At 41.4% G+C, this 19,317-nt stretch overlaps 1 protein-coding gene across 1 annotated transcript in view; it reads right to left on the bottom strand.

The window, feature by feature from the left end:
* vav3 (vav guanine nucleotide exchange factor 3) overlaps positions 1–19,317 on the bottom strand; it is a 93,082-nt gene that overhangs the window by 44,122 nt on the left and 29,643 nt on the right. The window contains exons 3-6 of the mRNA XM_080489423.1: positions 2,876–2,934; positions 2,689–2,754; positions 1,514–1,622; positions 123–224 (exon numbers count right to left, since the gene is read on the bottom strand). Coding sequence (XP_080345549.1) covers positions 123–224; positions 1,514–1,622; positions 2,689–2,754; positions 2,876–2,934 — 336 coding nt within the window. The remainder of the gene's footprint in view (positions 1–122; positions 225–1,513; positions 1,623–2,688; positions 2,755–2,875; positions 2,935–19,317) is intronic.

Here is a 19,317-nt window from a genome sequence, read left to right as displayed (position 1 = left end):
GACTTTGAAGAACCAGTGGCGGTGGTCAATGTAGGTCGTTACAATTTCATAAGTGTTGGAATTCAGTCGAAAGAGGATATTGTCTGTCTGAAGAAAAGGAATGTGACGATGGTCTCACGTACCTTCTCTATAGACTCCAGGGTTTCAGTGTATTTCTCCTCTGTCTGCCTGATCTCTGTTAAACAGCAACTCCTGATGTCAGTCTCCGCCTGCTTCTGAAAGGCCTACACACACACACACACACACACACACACACACACACACACACACACACACACACACACACACACACACACACACACACACACACACACACACACACACACACACACACACACACACACACACACACACACACACACACACACACACACACACACACACACACACACACACACACACACACACACACACACACACACACACACACACACACACACACACACACACACACACACACACACACACACACAGGACTGTTAATGTGTGTCACTTTAACCCCTTTGAGCGAGATCAAGTCACACATGCTCCATGATGTAAAATATTGATCAATTCTATCACAGAGCAAGAAAATACTCACGTTGTCCTCAATCTAATGCAATGTAGAAAATGGACGTCGCATATAAAGTCAAGAGTTTACTCTGTTAGTCACGTTCACACCGGCTGCTGTTCGAGGTGATCGACGTCACACATTGAGGAACAAACTGCCAACTTGGAAACTGGAAGATGGCCGCTCAGGAGTTTTACAATCTTTTTTTTTTGGGGGGTCACATGTGAAACAATAAGGACTTTAATAATAGTAATGTAATCTGGGATTTAGTTTTATTATTAAAGGATGCATGTGATATGAAGGTTAATGCTTTATTGTTCCTGGAAATGTAACAGTTAAGGCTATAGAGCAGTTTGTTTGTTTGTTTTAAATATAAGTAAGGTCAAAAAGCAGGACAAATCTCCGTGACAACCTTTTTCCAGGCATGAGTTTTTTTCTTTTTATTCTTGAGAAATTATCATTAAAAAACCTAATTAGTGAGTAAAGGGCTTATTTACTTGAACGACTGATTTTTAGAGCAGAAGTTATTACTTTAGTGTAATGGAGACGGCAATAAGAAGACATTCAAATCTTATGGTGTGAAAACATGAAGGTGTCAATTTAACTAAAAATGTTGTCTTTGTATGACACAAAGCTTTTAGGACAGGACAGTTGGGTGACAAAAACTTAACACTTTTAAAGCACAAAATTCTAAGTCAAATCTAACTAAACTATACACAAAAAGTAAGGAAATTAGTTTTTTTTCTTTCTTTTAAGAAATCATCCTTGAAATGAATTCTTGACTTTTGAAAAGCCTGTTTTTTTTCTCCTTTTGTATGATTCTCCATTTGTAAGGAACATTGTATTTAGGTGATGAGCAGCAGATCCGAGTATGAACGTTGCGTCGCTTTCTCAAACTAATCCAACAAACACTTGATACTTTTAGTGCATTTTTAATTTCGAAGTAAGTGAGGCTGGACAAACCGGAGGAGGGATCGCCTCCGTCTTCATCAGGTCTTCGTAGATCTCTCCGCCCTCTTCATCGTCGTACACGCAGTCGTACAGATCCTCCTCATCCTCCACTTCGTTCTCGCTGCAGGACACACATGGAACATGGAAGCGAGGTTACATCACATCACAGAGCCTCTTTGATCCAGAGTTTTATTGTGGAGGTTTTTTTTTTTAAACTTCTGGTGGGTTTTCACTCCTCATCACCGCCACATGAAAGCGTCGCACAAAGACACACATGGTTCTGCTTTTTTTTAATACAACATTGCAAATCCTGTTAGCCAGGGACAATGTTTAATCCACGGCTGTGAAAGTGGCTCAGGAGCACACTCACAAGTCGCACCACACCTGTCGGGCCAACATGGAGTGAGTTGGTGAGCGAAGAGAAACGGAGCTGAAGGGGAAACATCAAAAGGCGACATCCACATTAACGGCATGTCTCTATATGTATCCATACATTTGCAGGTTTGTTGGGATTATAAGCGAGGAGTTTAACAGTTTTGAATACATTCGCATTACATGGTGAGAGATGTATTCAGTCAAATACAGAAATCCATTTTAACCTGAGCAGAGCCGAGAGTTTTCACATCAACGCATTCTGATAAACGGCTTTGGATGGGATTGTGCCAAGAGTGGCGTCTGCGGCAGAGGAGGATTATGTAATGTTTATTATTTTGTTCCTCCAACCTCAAGAAGTGGGAATTGCATTATTTAGCTGTTTTGATATAGTTGATTTAAATGTAGTTTTTTGTTATGGCGCCTAAACGATGGACTAAACTGTAAAACCCGTAGCTACACACTGCAGCCGTCACCCTGCTGGAGCATTCCGGGTTATTTTTAATAGAGAAAAATCTGTCATTTAAATTAGCAGAGCTGTGCACAGCATAAAGCTTGAATCACAGATGATTAAGTCGCAGTCCCACACAACTTGTGGGTAACTAAGAGGAGAGTGCTGAAAAAGCCTTGGAGGAGGTGGCTGCTTTCCAGGGAACAAATGGTGCCTCAGTCTACAGCAGACTGTAAATTTTTAAGTGATCTCCGGGCTAAAAGCGTGGCTGACTCTCTGAAATTAATGTCTCACAGAAATGTTCACGGGGGAGAAAGGTATCTCACAGGGTTTTGTTATTCACAGGAAGACGGATGAGACCTACTCTATGAGGTCCTCCAGGTGGTTGTAGATGTTGTCATCTTCAACACTTTCCTCTGTTGGAAAGGCTCTGTGAGGAAAAAGACAGACTCTGTAATACTCTGAATATACACTTCCCTATATTTAAATTAAGAAATTGATTTGCATGAAATAATAATAATAATAAGAATATATTATTGTGTGGAACATACCTGATTCCAGCTTGTTGTGCAATCGCTGTGTGGGAAAGTTTTGATAGTGTGTCCATAACCTGAAACAGAAAGAAATAGAAATGTTATCAGTGATACTACCATGCAGCATTTCCTAGAAGAAACACATGAGGGCAGCATTTTCCAACACTTCAGCAAGCAGACACTGAGGATCACTTGTGTGCGTGTGTGTGAGTGTGTGAGTGTGTGAGAGACACCATACCAACACACGCTCAATTTCAGTTGAGTTGCACAAGCCAGGTCAGTTAGAAACTCCATGAAATGAGGATATGTAATGATGACATAGTTAGCACTCTTGACTAACAGATTCATTCTCGGGTCTTTGTATTTGGAGAGTGCATGTTCTCCCTGTGCACATGTGGATTCTCATGAAAACATGAAAAAAAAACTGTCCACAGACATGAATGAGAATGTGATGTATTGTTCTGTTCTTCATAATTGAAACCAAACTAGGCAGCTTATATTGTGTACTTGTGGTTTCAGGTGAATTTCCATTCATACTTAAATGCAATGAGCGAGGAATAGAGAGCCGTCAGAAGAGGAGGGTTGACTCACACTCAACAGTTCGTAATGCTGTAACAGCGAGACGGCGTCACATGACCCGACGCGCAATTGATTGCAGTGTGAAGTTAACCGTGCGGCCGCACGGGCCGACATGATTGCTATTAGTATGACACGTGATTTCACACTACAGTGCTCAGCCCTGTGAGTGCCCTTGACCCCGTATGTGTATGTGTGTGTGAGTGTGCATGTGTGTGTTATGACTTCTTTGACAATGAACAGAACTCATCACCGCAACAAGGGAGCCCCGTTGGTTGGTGTTTTGCAACCGGCCCACTAAACCTCTTTGTGGCCCACAAGCTCACATTCACACTGTATGTAGATACATTCAGCCTGGAGCACAAGCTCTTACGGATCAATACTGATCACACAACAGGCCTGCCCCCCCCCCCAGCTGTGAGCACAATAAACACAAAGGACAGAGACACAGACGCGTGCAGCTTCTGTTCACATCAATTAAACCTTAAACTGTGAGAACAGAGGTGTTTCTTTGGTTTTTTTTTATTATCCGGGACGATCTCCAACAGATAAGCATATTGATACGCATCACAATATCTAATCCAACTGCATCACATCCATGACACCAGAGACTGACTGACAGTCCGTGCCTGATAAATCTGTCAGATCCCAAATGCGGCGCCACATTTAATCCCCCCCCCCCCGACATGAGAGGGATCGAGGCAGCGGTGCATTAATAACACCGTGACACACGAATTAAAGCGGAGTTCATTAGTTGTAGCTCGTGATCAAAGAGAGGGACTAGTTTGTGAGCAGCTGAACAGTGGGAGGATGCGGCGAGCACGCGCAGCTCTGCAGCACTCTGATTACACATGTGGGAAGAGAGGCGGTGAAACAGGGTTTCAGACATGATGCTTAATCAGCATGCGTGATATTGATCATCAAACTGATTCTGTTCTGTCATCAATAATCTTAACAATAATATCTGCTGACTTCCAGACAAGCAGATATCTTACTATCACAAGTGTTTACAGTGTGTTCATGAGTAACTGATGTGGGGAAAATTCCTCTAAATGCAGTCAAACTGGGAAAATCATGTTTGATAATATGGCAAAAGTTTTAGTGAAAGTTAAGAAGTGAAGTCATCTTCATTGTATTTATAGTCATTACTCATAGGAATAAATTAACACAACCCTCCTCCCACCACTTCACTGACAGAAACTCACTGTGTGCAACTATAAAGCTCCATGGTAACAGTATCGCTATTGTTGGAAAAGTAAAGAGGGAACAAAAGTTTGAATGTTCATAAACAAAGTTTGAAATTAAATCGTACCTCCTGAGCCTCATTTCATTCCCCTCTCGGTTGTTGTTTGTGATGACAGGCTTGAGGCGGCCATATTGCTTCCCAAACTGGGAAATGAAACCTTCCCAGTTGGAAACTATCCCAGTTCCATAGAAGTCCATTTTCCCATCTTGTTTCCAATTTCCTTCTATGGTTTCAGGAAATGTCTCAACAGTTTCTTTGAATTTTATTCTCTTTGAGTCAGTATCTTTCTCTCCAGCCTGTCTGATCACCTCACGCCACACCTTTCCCCAGGAAGTGTAGCTGGTGCACTTCCTGGTTGATTAGCCCCGCCCCTTCCATCACACCTGTGTCCAGCTTCACAGAACGGTAAGAAAGAAATGGAGCAACAACCTCCCACTGAGTTTTTTGTGTGATTAAAAATCTTATTTGGTACGACAGAACAATCTGATGGATCGACGGAATATTCATCAACATTAGTTAGAACTGTCAGCCGTTTCGAAGGTCATTAATGAAACAGAGCAAATTCTGGCTCCAGTCTGGCTCACCAAATGTAGGAATTTCAAAGAAAACATAGATTTATTTATCTTATTTAATTGTTTTACAAATTTCATAGAAATAGCAAACATACAACACTAAGACCTCGGCCATGTTGTAACCATGAGTTTGTAAAAAAACAAACAAACATGCATAATGCATCAGCTATAGGAAAAGTATTTCTTTTATACATTTCAGTTTTTTGCAGCAGAATAGAAATTGGCTTTGTTGAGATCGTAGTTTGATTTGTCAAAATATCGACATTTCCGTCATGTATACTCGGTGCCACAATAAAGAAAAACTCAAACCACTACAGATTCGTAAATTGTTGTTTTTTTACAAATCTTCTATTTTTCCTAGAACAAAAACAGCACTCACATTCATTTGTGTGGCTGAGGCATGCCCTTGTCACTCTTCTACCCGACAAAACAAAGTACCATTCAGAATGATTGAGCTCTTTTGATGGCCTACAACAGCCAAGTGGAGCCTGGAAACTTCTATTGCATGTCACATCCGAAACAAGAACCAAAACTAACAGATAAAAAGCCTTTTTAAGCCGTTGTCAAACTATCAGCCAAAAGCAGGCAGATGTTGTGGAGCAGGTGCCTGGAGGTTCGACAACCCCTGGAATTAATGTGCCTTTCAGCATGGAAACACATTCAGACTTCAGGCATTTCTCAGTGTAATTGCAAACATTCTGCCGCAAAAAAAAGAATTCTGTGTGTAAAGACTTGCTTTGCACTTCATTAGTGCCGTGATGAAACAATGCATTTGCAACATGTCAACATTGCACTAACAATACCCTCGAGGACACCGAGTGTGTTCGTGAGCACTTCAAAATGCGCAGCGATGTCAGAGTCGCAGACATGGGAAAGTGAGTTGAATACAGAAAAGACAACATCTCTAATTGAATCATCAGACGCTCAAAGCCGACCTTCGTCCATCCAGTTATTAATCCAGCTGATGGCTCCAATAATGAATGGAGGGCATGACATCCGGAGGCCAGTTGGCAGGTACAGCATGTCCAAAAGCCGAGGATCCACGGCGTGCAGAACAGAGCTTTGGAGGCGCTCCAGTTGTAGCTGGCAGACGAGTTACGAAGGATGTGTGTGTGTGTGTGTGTGTGTGTGTGTGTGTGTGTGTGTGTGTGTGTGTGTGTGTGTGTGTGTGTGGTGGTGGGGAGGGTACAAATTGTGAAGCGCTGTGCATTTTTCTGGCTTCGCAAGACGCCATGAGTCACTCACAAACTGATCTGACCATCTGCACAAAGCCAAGAACGCTCTCTGGACACTCACAACAAGTATTGCATCCATCAGCTACCGCTAATAATAGAAAGGCAATGTCCAGAAAGGAAATGAGACTTATATAATTTTAGCAATGGGGCTGCATTAGTAAGCATTGCAACAAAAATATCAATAATTTCTGCTGTACAAGCATCAGAGGTCAAAGGCTGGTCTGCAATGTGTGTGTGTGTGTGTGTGTGTGTGTGTGTGTGTGTGTGTGTGTGTGTGTGTGTGTGTGTGTGTGTGTGTGTGTGTGTGTGTGTGTGTGTGTGTGTCTGCACATGATCAGGACTGCCTTCTAATGAACCTGCACCACTGCACCAATTGAGCCGCACCAGAGCAATTAAAGCAGGGTGAGTGATGCGTCTGCTCAGCAGACAGCCAGACGAGTGCACAGCGTACTTGTCATCTTTGCCAGGACAAAAAGCAAGTCATCGAGAGGATAATCAATACACACTTCAAGAGCTGCTTGTAATTCCTCATCCTGTGTGTATTTTTTTTTTTTAACAACTTTTAATATTTGTGCCTTTGTTGTGCTTCTCATTGTGATTTTATCCTGTAAAACATCTAAGAATTTATGAAAAGCACAACAGCATTGTATTGATTTTTCTTTTCCTTTTAGTTTAACTCATGGATCCCACTCTAGTATACGTATTTAAGCCTCACTTACATCTACCACAGTTCACACTTTTCCTCACCAGCAAACTTGTTGCTTGAGTTTTGAACATCTTATGCACAATAACTAGAAGTTTTTTAGTTTGTTTAAAAAAAAAAAGACGTCAATGAATGTCTCAAGAAACATCTTGGACACTTCTCCACTGATTTCTGCAAATTGGAAATGTGAGATTGACAAAAATAATGACATCATAACATCATAATGTCATGCAAGCTGTAATCACGTTGCAGAATGTAAAAACTCCCTAGAAATACATACACAAGTGTTTGTTCGGGAATCTTGCAGTCAGATCATTAACACCCTATGATTCCACTGATTGGAGAGGCAGCCTTATGCATGGTTTGACATGTTTGTTTTTCTTTTACAGACCGATCAATAATAGCAACAAAATCCTCGTATCTGTTAATCATCGCGTCTTCGTTCACTACGACACAGGTGTCGCTCCTTCTCGTGAAAATAGCCAATGCATTTCGAACGTCTTAACGTGTCGACGATTGCATCGCTTTCACACGCGCGCCGGCGTGCTGTCCCAGATTTCAGCTTTCTGCTTTCACTCCCGCTCTTATTTTCTTTCCTCTCTGTCCTCCTAAATTACTCATTACAGCCTAAAAATAGAGATCACCTAGGTAATCCGCTGGTGCGTATGCGGCCGGTCACATTATGTGTTTTTGCGTACACATTTTCTCTTTTAGAAAACAAGAAAAGGAATTTTTGATTGCACATTGCAATTGAGGTCACGTATACGCTTTGAAAGAGGCTTTGAAATCAGTGCTGAGAAAATGCTGCTTACCAGTTGTCAAGCTGACAGAGAATCATGCATTAAAAGCGGGACTGTCGGTTAGTTTGACTGATTTTCTATGTCAGACAAGAACATATCAAGCTGTTCTTTGTGAGAACTGAAACATATAATCACTCAATTGTAATTGCAAAAACTGGAACATCCATCTATCAATTCATGTTCTTAAGAAGGGGCGTCAAGCAAACCGAGAGAGGAGTTCCATGAGAAGAGAAGCTCCGTCAACTGACCTGCAGTAAAAAACATTTTATAAAGATAACTACCATTCTGCCATTAAAGTATTTGTCCAGTGGGTGGAGGACATCACACAACACTGACACACAGAACCCAACAGTAGGCGACAGAAACGCTGTTTAGATGCAGTAATAAACCACCATAACCATGAAAGTTGGGAATTTGTGAAAACACGTTGAAGACCTTATCAAACTAAAACGGAGGACCCATTGATAGGATTTTCGAATGAAAACAGAAAACTTTCATTGCGTTTTGGGTGTCCGTTTACATGACAACGGTGCTCGAAGCCACTGAAAACGCAACTTTTGGAAAATGGCTCCCGAGGTAGAACTTTTTGAAAATGCTCCGGCTCAATGGGGAAAATGCAAGCGTACACGGAAGAACAGATGGACATACACAGACAGACAGACAGACAGACAGACAGACAGACAGACAGACAGACAGACAGACAGACAGACAGACAGACAGACAGACAGACAGACAGACAGACAGACAGACAGACAGACAGACAGACAGACAGACAGACAGACAGACAGACAGACAGATAGATAGATAGATAGATAGATAGATAGATAGATAGATAGATAGATAGATAGATAGATAGATAGATAGATAGATAGATAGATAGATAGATAGATAGATAGATAGACAGACAGACAGACAGACAGACAGACAGACAGACAGACAGACAGACAGACAGACAGACAGACAGACAGACAGACAGATAGATAGATAGATAGTATGATATAATAAGAGTAATCTTCTTTTCTGCTCCTTTTTGTTCACAATGTGAATTGGAAGTTTTGCTACGGAGACTGTTTATTTTTATTTTATTTTTACTTTTGAATGAAATAAAGAATTAAACAAACAAACAAACATGGTGGTTTTTTATCTGCGCTGCACAGAAAATAATGTATTTTCCATTTTTGCATGCTGGGCTGCACGCGGATTCAAACCAGGTACTTGTTCGCTGTGAGGGGAGATTGCTCACCACTGCACCTGCATCTTCCCTCGTCTATTTTCACTCCATCTCTGCAGCGTTCACACGAACGCAGCACGTGACTCCGCCTCCCGGATCAGCTGTTTGACATCACTCTGCCTTCAGGGGATCTCGCCCCGCTCCGTCCGAGTTATCCCGGGAGGTTCACCCTGCGGGGGTCGATCTGTCCGCCCCCAAACAAACAGGTGCAAACACACCTTCACAGCGTGTTAGCATCAGCAAGCGCTCCTCGCCAACCGCTTCAGCGGTCACTTGAAAGATGGCAGTGCGTCGTGTCTCGGGAGTGTCCTCCCACACGGCAGCCTCCATTTGGAACTGGTTCAGTTTGTTTTCTGCACAAAGGACCCGGGATTGTGTCTCAGAGGGTGAGTTGGAGCGTGTACAATTCCAGCGCGTTCCGTTTGTGTTCAGCACAGAAAAACTGAAAGCCACTAAGAAAAGCGGTCGTTTGAGAGCGTATATAAAAGGTGGCGTGCTTCCTTTGCTGCCGACGTGCATCAATCAAACTAATCTTCAAGGTCTGAAAATCTTCAGGATCTCTCAGACCTTTTACCGTCACTGTGTCAGTGTTTGCCGGACACATTTTATAAATCTTGTTTGTATTTTGTGATGGAAACCAGAAGACACATTTTCTTTTTGCCGTTCAAACGTTTCCTGTTTGGAGATAAACAAATTTTACCAATTGAAATGACAAGAAAACTCAAATTTACATAGAACTATGCAATTAATTGAGCAAATACAATACGCCTTTTTTTAATGTATTTGTGTTTATGCAGGTGATGCAGAACATGTGTGACTCCCAACTAATGTGTTCGCTAAGTTGCGCGCCTGCTGTTGCACATGTGAATAATTACTGTTATTTGTCCACGTATGCACACTTGAACATGTTTGTGTTTCCGAGCACGGCTGTGTGACAGATGCAGCCCGGCGCAGAAAATTCAATTCACCCAGAGAGGAGCCAATAAAATCCCTGATTGCCTCGGAGAGAAAGAGTAGCTAATGTTTGACAATCAGCGCCATGGCTCATTAAGGCCCATAATACATAATTAGTGTGTTTGGGTATACATATGTATAGTCGATTGGAGTGCAGCGCACGTAGGCCGTTCCTCATCATGACTTTTACTGTCTGCCTCACTTTGTCCTCGGCTCCCTGCTCATCAAATACAGCCCGGCGTTATTCTGCAGCTGTGCATATGGTCAAAGCAACTTCCTATAAACCAAGTCAGCTAGATTTGAAGCCGTTCAAAGTCATCAAGTCAGAACTACTATAAACTCGTGTCGGAATGTGGCGCCCTCAAGACAATTTGCGCGAATGACATGAGATCAGTCGAACCACTTCGGCCAAGCAAAGTGAAATGTCCACCTTGAAAGTGTGGAAATCACCCGCAGCCTGACAGTTTCAGATAGTTTAAGCAAGACAGTAAGAAATCCTCAAGTCAAACCCCTCCCCCAAATTTAGACTTAAATCAAGACACATCATGTTTGTTCACAACTCGAGGGGGCATCGGCCAGCAGTTTGTTCAGCCTCTTCCTCCCGAGCTGACCACCAGGTAGAAAATGGCTGATGTCACATAAGAGTCATAAAAAGATTTGCTCTCTCCTGACCCTTCTTATAAAGTGCTGTGGTGTTTTCTGGCCAGTCCAGTTTATTGTTCAGGTGAACGCAGTGAGTTATTTATAAGACGACATTATTCCAATGTCTGTTCCTCAGCTTGGTCCATTTTTACTGACAACCAGTAAACGGTACCAGCAATTTACAGTATAAGGAACAAACCGGAAAAGAGGTGTATCGGAAATGTCTATTTCAGCTTTATTTTAAAAGGCAGTCAATTGAGATCAAATGATCTCTTTTACAGGCAAGGCCTGATAGTGGAGCGGACCAATCACAGCCCTTACAGTCTACGTCGTTTCGACGTGTAGTAACGGATTTTTAAAGGTACACGCCGGGCGACGCAGAGACTTTTGCCGATGTGGTGTTTTATCATGAATTGGCCTTAATTATGAAGTTTCATCTCCACTTTGATGAAGGTAAAGGCTTCAGGAAGGTTTCTGTTTTCCCTATTGATAACAACAGACAAATACGGGGGAAAAAAGCAGAACAAATTGTGCTTTAATACGGACGCCAACGTTTTTGACTGTTTTCTGAGCATTTCAGTTTTTCAAACGTACCATTTACTGGAAAGGAGAAAGAAATTCTCCAGCGAGAGAACGCTCTATTAGTGTAACAGCTAAACAGATTTCCATGATTGACAGAATAAAAACTAACCTCACTAGATGACATAATGACAAAATCAGACCAAATAATAAGAGAAATTCATTTTATACGGGTGCAGCCAGGGTACAGTGGGCACTGCTTAAGCTCATCATTGCTCCGGCAAAGGAACTCACAATAAAGTGTATAAGCTGTGGGTATTGCCCTCATCTCTTTTCCTCCTAATAACTCTGGCTCAACAACGAAAGGTCAAAAGTAAGGTCATCCTAGCTGTCCAGGTAAATCACATCAACTTCCACGGAGCACAGCCCCTCAGGGGAACCACCCACACACACACACACACACACACACACACACACACACACACACACACACACACACACACACACACACACACACACGAGTTCACACTCTCAGTAGTAGATCTTAGAAAACCTCTCCTCCTACCTTCCCGGATATTTTCTGTTTGTACTGATAGGGGAGTGTATTACACACACGGTCACACATTTGCATTGGTTTTCACACCGAGACAAACCCACAAGTGTGCAACAAGCATACTGATGTTCCCAGGCACACATCTGACCTGCCAAATCCTCTCCTCTGCTGCTGCTGCTGCTGACAGGTGATTTAACTCCAGCTGAAACCCACACCGTCAGAATCAGCACGCCGCTCACACCCAACCAGCGGCAACCGACGTGGACTGCTAAGATTTAACCACTGTGGGTACGGAGGGCTGTCTTAAATCATTTTGTGTAGTTGGTGAACTCGTGTAATTCAGACATCTTGAAAATCATACTGATGCAAGTCGGTTATTGCAATCGTGTACAGAAGAGCAAAGCATTTGGTGGATGAAAATCTATTTATTTTAGACTTGGACTAAATTATCAACAAGAATATCGGCAGCAATACACAACAAATGTTACTGTGAAAGAATGAACCTGTCATGGGCACGGCAGCAAAAGAAGAAATGGCCTGATTTTAAGTCCCTAAAGCCCCACAATACTCAATCCTACAATTCCCATGAGGGGAGTTGCCTCAGCTTCTGGATCCTCTTTTCTTTCAAACTCTGCATACATCTGTAATTCATTCAGGATTTCTGCCAAACTCAATCCATAACATCGCTAATGAAACTGTCAGAGTTATGACAGTATCATTAGAGCAATTTTCTAAGTCATAAAAAAGGATTTTTTTCAGGGCCAAAAGAAAGTTTCCAGCAATATTTTCGGAGGTTGACGTGTCGTTTTTGTGTTTCCGTTACATCAGTGAATTACTCTTTTTAATTGATGAGTTCAAGATGAAGCAGGGTTTTTTTTTTCCCTCATAAAAGTCCTTTTGCAGCAAGTATTGGCACTTTTACAAACCAATTGTCACCATATTTTATTTATTTTATTTTATTTATTTTTTTTAACCTGAGGACCCGATCTGTGCGTTGCTGTAAATGATCACCGCAGAATAAAATCCAAGACATTATACTAAAAGATTACGAAGAATCCCCGACTCAAAGATAGCACCAAGCATCCCCGAGCTCCTTTTCTATTGTGTTCACTCCTGTTATTACCATTGACTTCATCGTGGCAGCCGCGCTAAAGACATAACCTCATCCCTCCGCCCACTCCCAAAGCAATCTACAAGACGATCTCCATTGTTTCATCAGGTTGACAAGGCAATCTCATTCCCTCACGGCTGAAACACTATCTCGCAGTTAAGTGAGGATGAAATGAAGCGAAAGAGGGAAAATCTGTCTCCCCGAGGGGGTCTTCCAGTTGAAAATATAAACTCTAGTTTCAGGGGTCTCTCGAGCAGCCGTCGTAGCGAGACTACCGGGACGCCGTTTCCTAAAAGATGCACGTTCCGGCTCCTCGTGGGCTTCATCTGGGTGAGCAACGACTTGAAAGGTTCTCCGAAAACCGTAACAAAGAGCGAGAGCGAGTTTGAGTGGGATGTCTGTGCTGTAAACGATGTCCTAAGGCAGTCAGTGAAAATCCATATGGACATTCCTCTGGATCTTTTTTTTTTCTTCCTTTTTTCTTTTTTCGAGGAGTCTTTGATCCTGCTGCATCAGTCATGGAGCCCTACGCCTCAGTTTGAGTCTATACAGTCTCACCCAGCAAGACCTTACAAGCCAAAAGAGTGGACGCCCAGTGTTTAAATCAGTTAAGGGGATTTACCTTACATTAGGGGGTAGAAAGAAAGAAAAATGTTAGAATTTTTTTCCTCCTGAAAGAATTTCAGCGACTTTCCAAGTTTACAATCGAACCGACATGCCAACATATACAATCATTTCAAAAAGACACTGTAAAGTCTATTGATTCCTTGCATCTTACCTGCAAAAGCACAATGACAATTACTTTTCACATCCAGTTTGTTAGGATGGACTTTAGCCTCACTGGAGTGGACGGATGGACAAAGAGAGAGTGATAAATGGATGGATGGATGGATCATGGAATGAAAGGATGCATGCATGCATGAATGACAGATGGACAGACAGACATGAACTGATGAATGAACAGCTGGATTGATGGAAAGACAGACGATGGATGAACGTATCAATGAATCGACAGATAGATGCATACATTAACGAATGATAAATGGTCGGATGGTAGGATGGATGGATGGATGGATGGATGGATCAATCCATGGACGAGATGCATTTGTGAAAAATAAGGCTTTTATGATTGTAGTGACAGAAAAGTGATCAATATCTTCCAGTAATCAATATCTTCTTTCAATATTTCCCAGTTCCTGTTTTTCAAATATAACACTATCTTCCTTTTCTGTGTTTTGTTCATGATGATGTCACTGGTTTGGACTGTCAGTTTCAATGTCAGCAAGGCAAAGAGAGAAAAAAAAAATCAGCAAGGCATTATGCAAGAAAGATCATATGTGTTATATTTAAATAATGAATTATTCAAAGTGTTTTTTCTTCCCACCAATATGACCTGAACTTGAAGTGCAGCTTATTCAGACTGTACTCACACATCAGAAGGTGACTTCCACCTGGGACATCGGCTGAATGTAATTAAGTGGCTGGAAGGTCAGATAAGCCAGGAGGCCTGCGGTGCTTCAGAGAAGACTCACTCTGATGGGAAGTAACTTATCACTGCAAGCTTTTCAGGGGACAAACACAAACATGTCCATCCATCAAACCGTGTAGCAAGCACCTTCTAAAAGCTCACATATAGTGTTTTCTGGCAAACAAAATACTTGTTTTTTTGCGTTTGCTTGTTGTACAGTCCCATTGGCTGCAGGTAAACAAGGGCTGGAGCAGCTCGAGGTGCTATTCATCATGGTAGTTTACATGTCAAGCATTTTATTGCCTCCTTCCATCGATGTGGGATTATATAGTGTTGACCAGAGCCATAACAGGCAAATCCTCGCTGAGATGACGCCATAAATCCAAATCCCCATGAAATAGGGTAAATATAAAAACACCTCTATTATTGGCTCAAGACTAAAAGCCTGGAAAGCAAATGAGGAATTCCAACATCCCACTTTATTAAAGCCTGGCTGTCAGTGTAGCTCAATGGTTTTAAATGTGTCACTAACCTGTCAGCTTTAGCACTTTTTATTGGCCCCTTCATCACACAGTAGTGTATACTGAAAATGCAACAGGCAGGACCAATATGTCGACCGATTCTCTAAAAAAAAAAATTAAAAAGTCTGCAAAACAGAAATTACTTCTTCTGCTCAATTTCAATTCTGATGTAAGTTATGGTAATGTGCGAGATCTTCTTGATATACATAACATGACACATCAAACCAAGTGATGAAATTCCAAACTTGCTTTGAAACTACAGCCATTAAAAAAAGGCCAGACTGAGCACAGTCAGCTCATCTGCAATAAAAAAACAAATGTTTTTCCACTTCTGGATGTGTGCAGCTGAAGCTCCAGCCACAAATAGCCAGGCTTGTCATATCTATATGGCATAAGTGGGTTAGTATCATTTAGCATACCCCGAGGAGTTGCCGTCATAATCACGAGTGCTTAAATACGCACGGTTTCAATCTCGCTGTGCAGATTCTGCACATTAGTCATGCAGCTGTGTGCAATCTTGCCATGGTATTTTACTTTGGCTTGATAAATTGAATATATCTCATGTAAACTGTGGCTCTTCCGTCACATCCAAGTCCGACTCGGTTTAAACACAACGCGTATTGAGACGTGACGATACAAGTGGGGAAACATCTCCGGGTTAGGGAAAGACCGGCTGCTTGCATGGACTCTTGATATGTTACAAGATGCATGAGTTTATGTTCAGATGGCTTTGTAATCATGACAATGTCGCCACACTGACACACAAAACAACATGCGTCTACGATGCATGCCTTTATGTTCCCTGAGCTTTTCAGTTATCCCTGTGCCTTTGGAAGGCCGCACAGGGAAACGCTGTTTGATGAGACTTCCTATCACACATCAGACTGGATGAAGAGATTAGTATTGATCAACACCTCCCCTGAAGATGTGAGATGTAATGGATCACATACATTATCTTCCATTATAAATTGTGTCTTGAGAGAGACATTAGAAGTCACCGGATGAAACCCCGTTTTCAAGAAGCTGATTATAAACGGTTTATTTAAAGCTGCGGATAACACCTGCATTTGAAGTGCCCGTTAATATAAAACCCACTAATGCTCAATTGTGAACACACCAGGAGCAGAAGTTTGGCTTTTACTTAAAACACGTCTTTTTTTTTTTTTTTTTTTTTTAACAGATTTTTTTTTTTACAATGCATTATTAGAAAAAAAAATTTTAAGTGGACAAAACGCTGCATATTAAAATGATAAAGCAAGCTAAAATGCAAAACCACAAGTTTTATGACAAGATCAGGCCTTCACGTCAATGACCGACAAACTTCTACTTTCGAATTGCAGTTCTCTAATTGGCACAACAAATGAAAAGTTTCTATTGTTTATGGATCCCAAAAGACAAAAGCTTCAACTATGACTTTAAAGTTCATTTAAGACCAGATTTTATCCCCCTCATGCAATAAAAGTACATCAAACAAAGGGTTTGATCCAACAATCCTTTGTCAACAAATTGCACAATGTTGACAGTGAAGTTGCTAATGCTAAAACACTTTATTCGTGTCTCTGATTAGGGTAATTAAGAAAGAAATCTGAATGAAAACAGTAATAAATATCCATTATGTAATAATGTTAACACTAATGTATCAGACGCTTCTCATATTTCTCTTGTAAGACTATACAGCCACTGTTTGATTCCCATTAAATATCAATGCAGTAATGCTTTATTGCTGAGTGTTTTCCATGCACCCAGAAACCGATCCGCAGCTTTTCTTTTTTAAATGTAAGATAAATGACAAGGCTGCCGCTTTGTATTATTTCATTTACTACATGTATTCAAAGTTAGGGTTTTTTATAGACCATGTGATTTAAGGCAAACTGCCTCTTTGAGTGTTATGTAACTGCACACAGTTTATTGTGAAGCGTGGAGGATGGAGATTGGCTTTCACAATCGCCCACACTGTGAATGACAGCGCATCCACCCACTCCACCTCCACCTTTGGGAAGCAATAACATGACAAAAAGACCCCCCCACCCCATCCCCCCCTTTCAGCATCTGGAAAAAGCATCGCTGTCATGCACACTGTCGTCGTCTGCGCCGCTCCAGGAGAATCTTTACAAGAGAAACATCTCGGCGAGATCAGAAGATGCTAAACGTCCCTGTGAAATCCCATTCGCCGCCGTTAACTCGGATACGTTACAGAGATGACAGGCGACGCCTCCGGCGCCCTGTCAAAGGTTTTAGCGGGGAAGTTTTTAAAGATGTGTCAAACAAGGAACACACTTGTTCAAAGTGGATTCTCACGCGTTCGTCTCCTCATAGATGGAGCGAGCAGGTGCCCAGGGAAAAAAAAAAAATGTCAGTGGACGGCGGAGAGTGAAACAAACATGCCGAATGTAAACATTTCTATGCTGAAGATGCATGGTTGCCCAACTGGAAGCACTGACCACGGGCAATTCCTGCCCCGAATAAATTCTCTTAGTACAGTCATCTGCGTGCAGGATCAAAGCTCTACGGCTCCACTCTGATGTCTAAACTTGAAATGTGATGGTGCGTTTTTTTTTTTTTTTTTAACTTTCACAGCTCTGGATAAAGCTGATGTCTGATTTATTACAGTCAGCAGGCTGAAAAATGTGCAGGTAGGAGAACTTGACATTTTGAACGGTGTTGCTCCTGGATACACTTCATATCAAACCCCTGCATGGAAGTTTTAGTCACGGTCTGTTTCTGAACGAAAAATGTCCGCACAGCTCTAGTTAATCAAACTGAATTTGGGAATATAGTGATGAGACACAATCAAGGACGATTCATTCCAACATGACATAGCCCGCTTTTCCATCAGGAAGACTTTTAAATTTTGAGGGGGAAAAAAAGCTTTGATGCTAGCATTCTGAATGATATAGGGATTTAGGAGTCCTTAGGATTCCACCTTTTTTGAGTTGAGGAAAAGACCCACTTTAAAAGGTTGAATTTCCCAGTTTGAACTTTGACCAGGAATCCATAGTGGCTGCGCAAAGTATCACCTTTCAGTAGGAAATCATTTCAACCAAATTGTATTCAAATAATCTAATGACTCAGCGCTTTATATCCACAAGTGGATATAAAGTTACAGTGTCATTGTTAATAGAAATGTCCTTGGAAAACGCTAAGAACAATGAGTGTGTTCCTTCTGATCTTTTCATTGGAACGATGTGATAAACTGGAACATCACAAGTCAGTTTTTCCAAGGGCGCGACACCATCACGACTTCTAAGACAAAAGGACAGCAGCCTATGGTGTAAAAGCAAAGCTTTTCTCAAATGAAAATGTAAAAACAACGCGTTTTCATTTGGAATAATGTAGCGTAAACTTTTTTATTATTGAGTTCAATGGATACGTTTTGTGTTTTGACTTGTTCTTTCAAAGAGTTTGAATCCGTAACATCCTTAGAACGATCACACTTAAAATACAGTCCGTATCGCTTTAAATTATTTGCCCTAATTTCAATAAAAAACATAGTTTCTGAGTAACTTCAAAGACTAAACCGACTCCTTGCCCTCACGTGGTGACAAAGTGACAAAAGACTTAGAATAAACTGGTCAATCACACAGTTCTGCTTTCCCTTTGTAGATATAAACTAAGCAGCAGATCCGTGACACTACACTCCTCCAGACCTGAAAGGTCTTGTGGTTTGCACATCCGCCGGCAGTGAGTATTCTGAAATGATGGGCGTTCAAGTAGAGCAACTTACTGTAAGTGGCAGGTTGTACTTCTTCATGCAACTGCCTGATGAACAAAAAAGAATCAGTGCATCTTTAAAGTATATTGAAGTCTTGACATCATACATCATCAGCTAGAATTCAATGTGAAAATCTTGTAAATTAACAAAAAAAAACAGTACAACCAGCCTCTGTTTCTCAGCTGATTTGAATCGTGGCAGGTATCTGTGCCTGATTGGCTCACTTTTTCTGCCAATCACTAAAAGTCCCGAGTTTGAAGGAGGGACTAAAGAGGAGTGTCCAGGGAGAGTCGAGAGTCAATGGTTTAACTTGTGTCAAAAATCCATCAGGTCAAGTAAAATCAAACCTTTTAAGAATTCTTTCACTGGGCCAAGAAATGAAGGGTTGTATTGTATCATGTGATGTAACTTCCTTTGGATCAGCTCTGATCAAGTTCTGTTTTTGGAGTTTCCTTCATCTGATGGTAATTTTAAGAAAGGATTAGCAACAATACAGACGAGTGTGTAAAAATAGCTCCAATACACTCCTGTACAAGAACTCTTAAAAGTTATGTAGTACCGATTGTTTTAAATCAAAAATATATGTATATACTTGTCTGCATTGGATCAAGCTTTTT

Source organism: Lipophrys pholis (assembly GCF_963383615.2).
Source record: "Lipophrys pholis genome assembly, chromosome: 20".
Lineage (NCBI taxonomy): Eukaryota > Metazoa > Chordata > Actinopteri > Blenniiformes > Blenniidae > Lipophrys > Lipophrys pholis.
The sequence above is the reverse complement of the archived record's forward strand: the minus strand, read 5'-3'. Positions and strand labels throughout refer to the sequence as shown.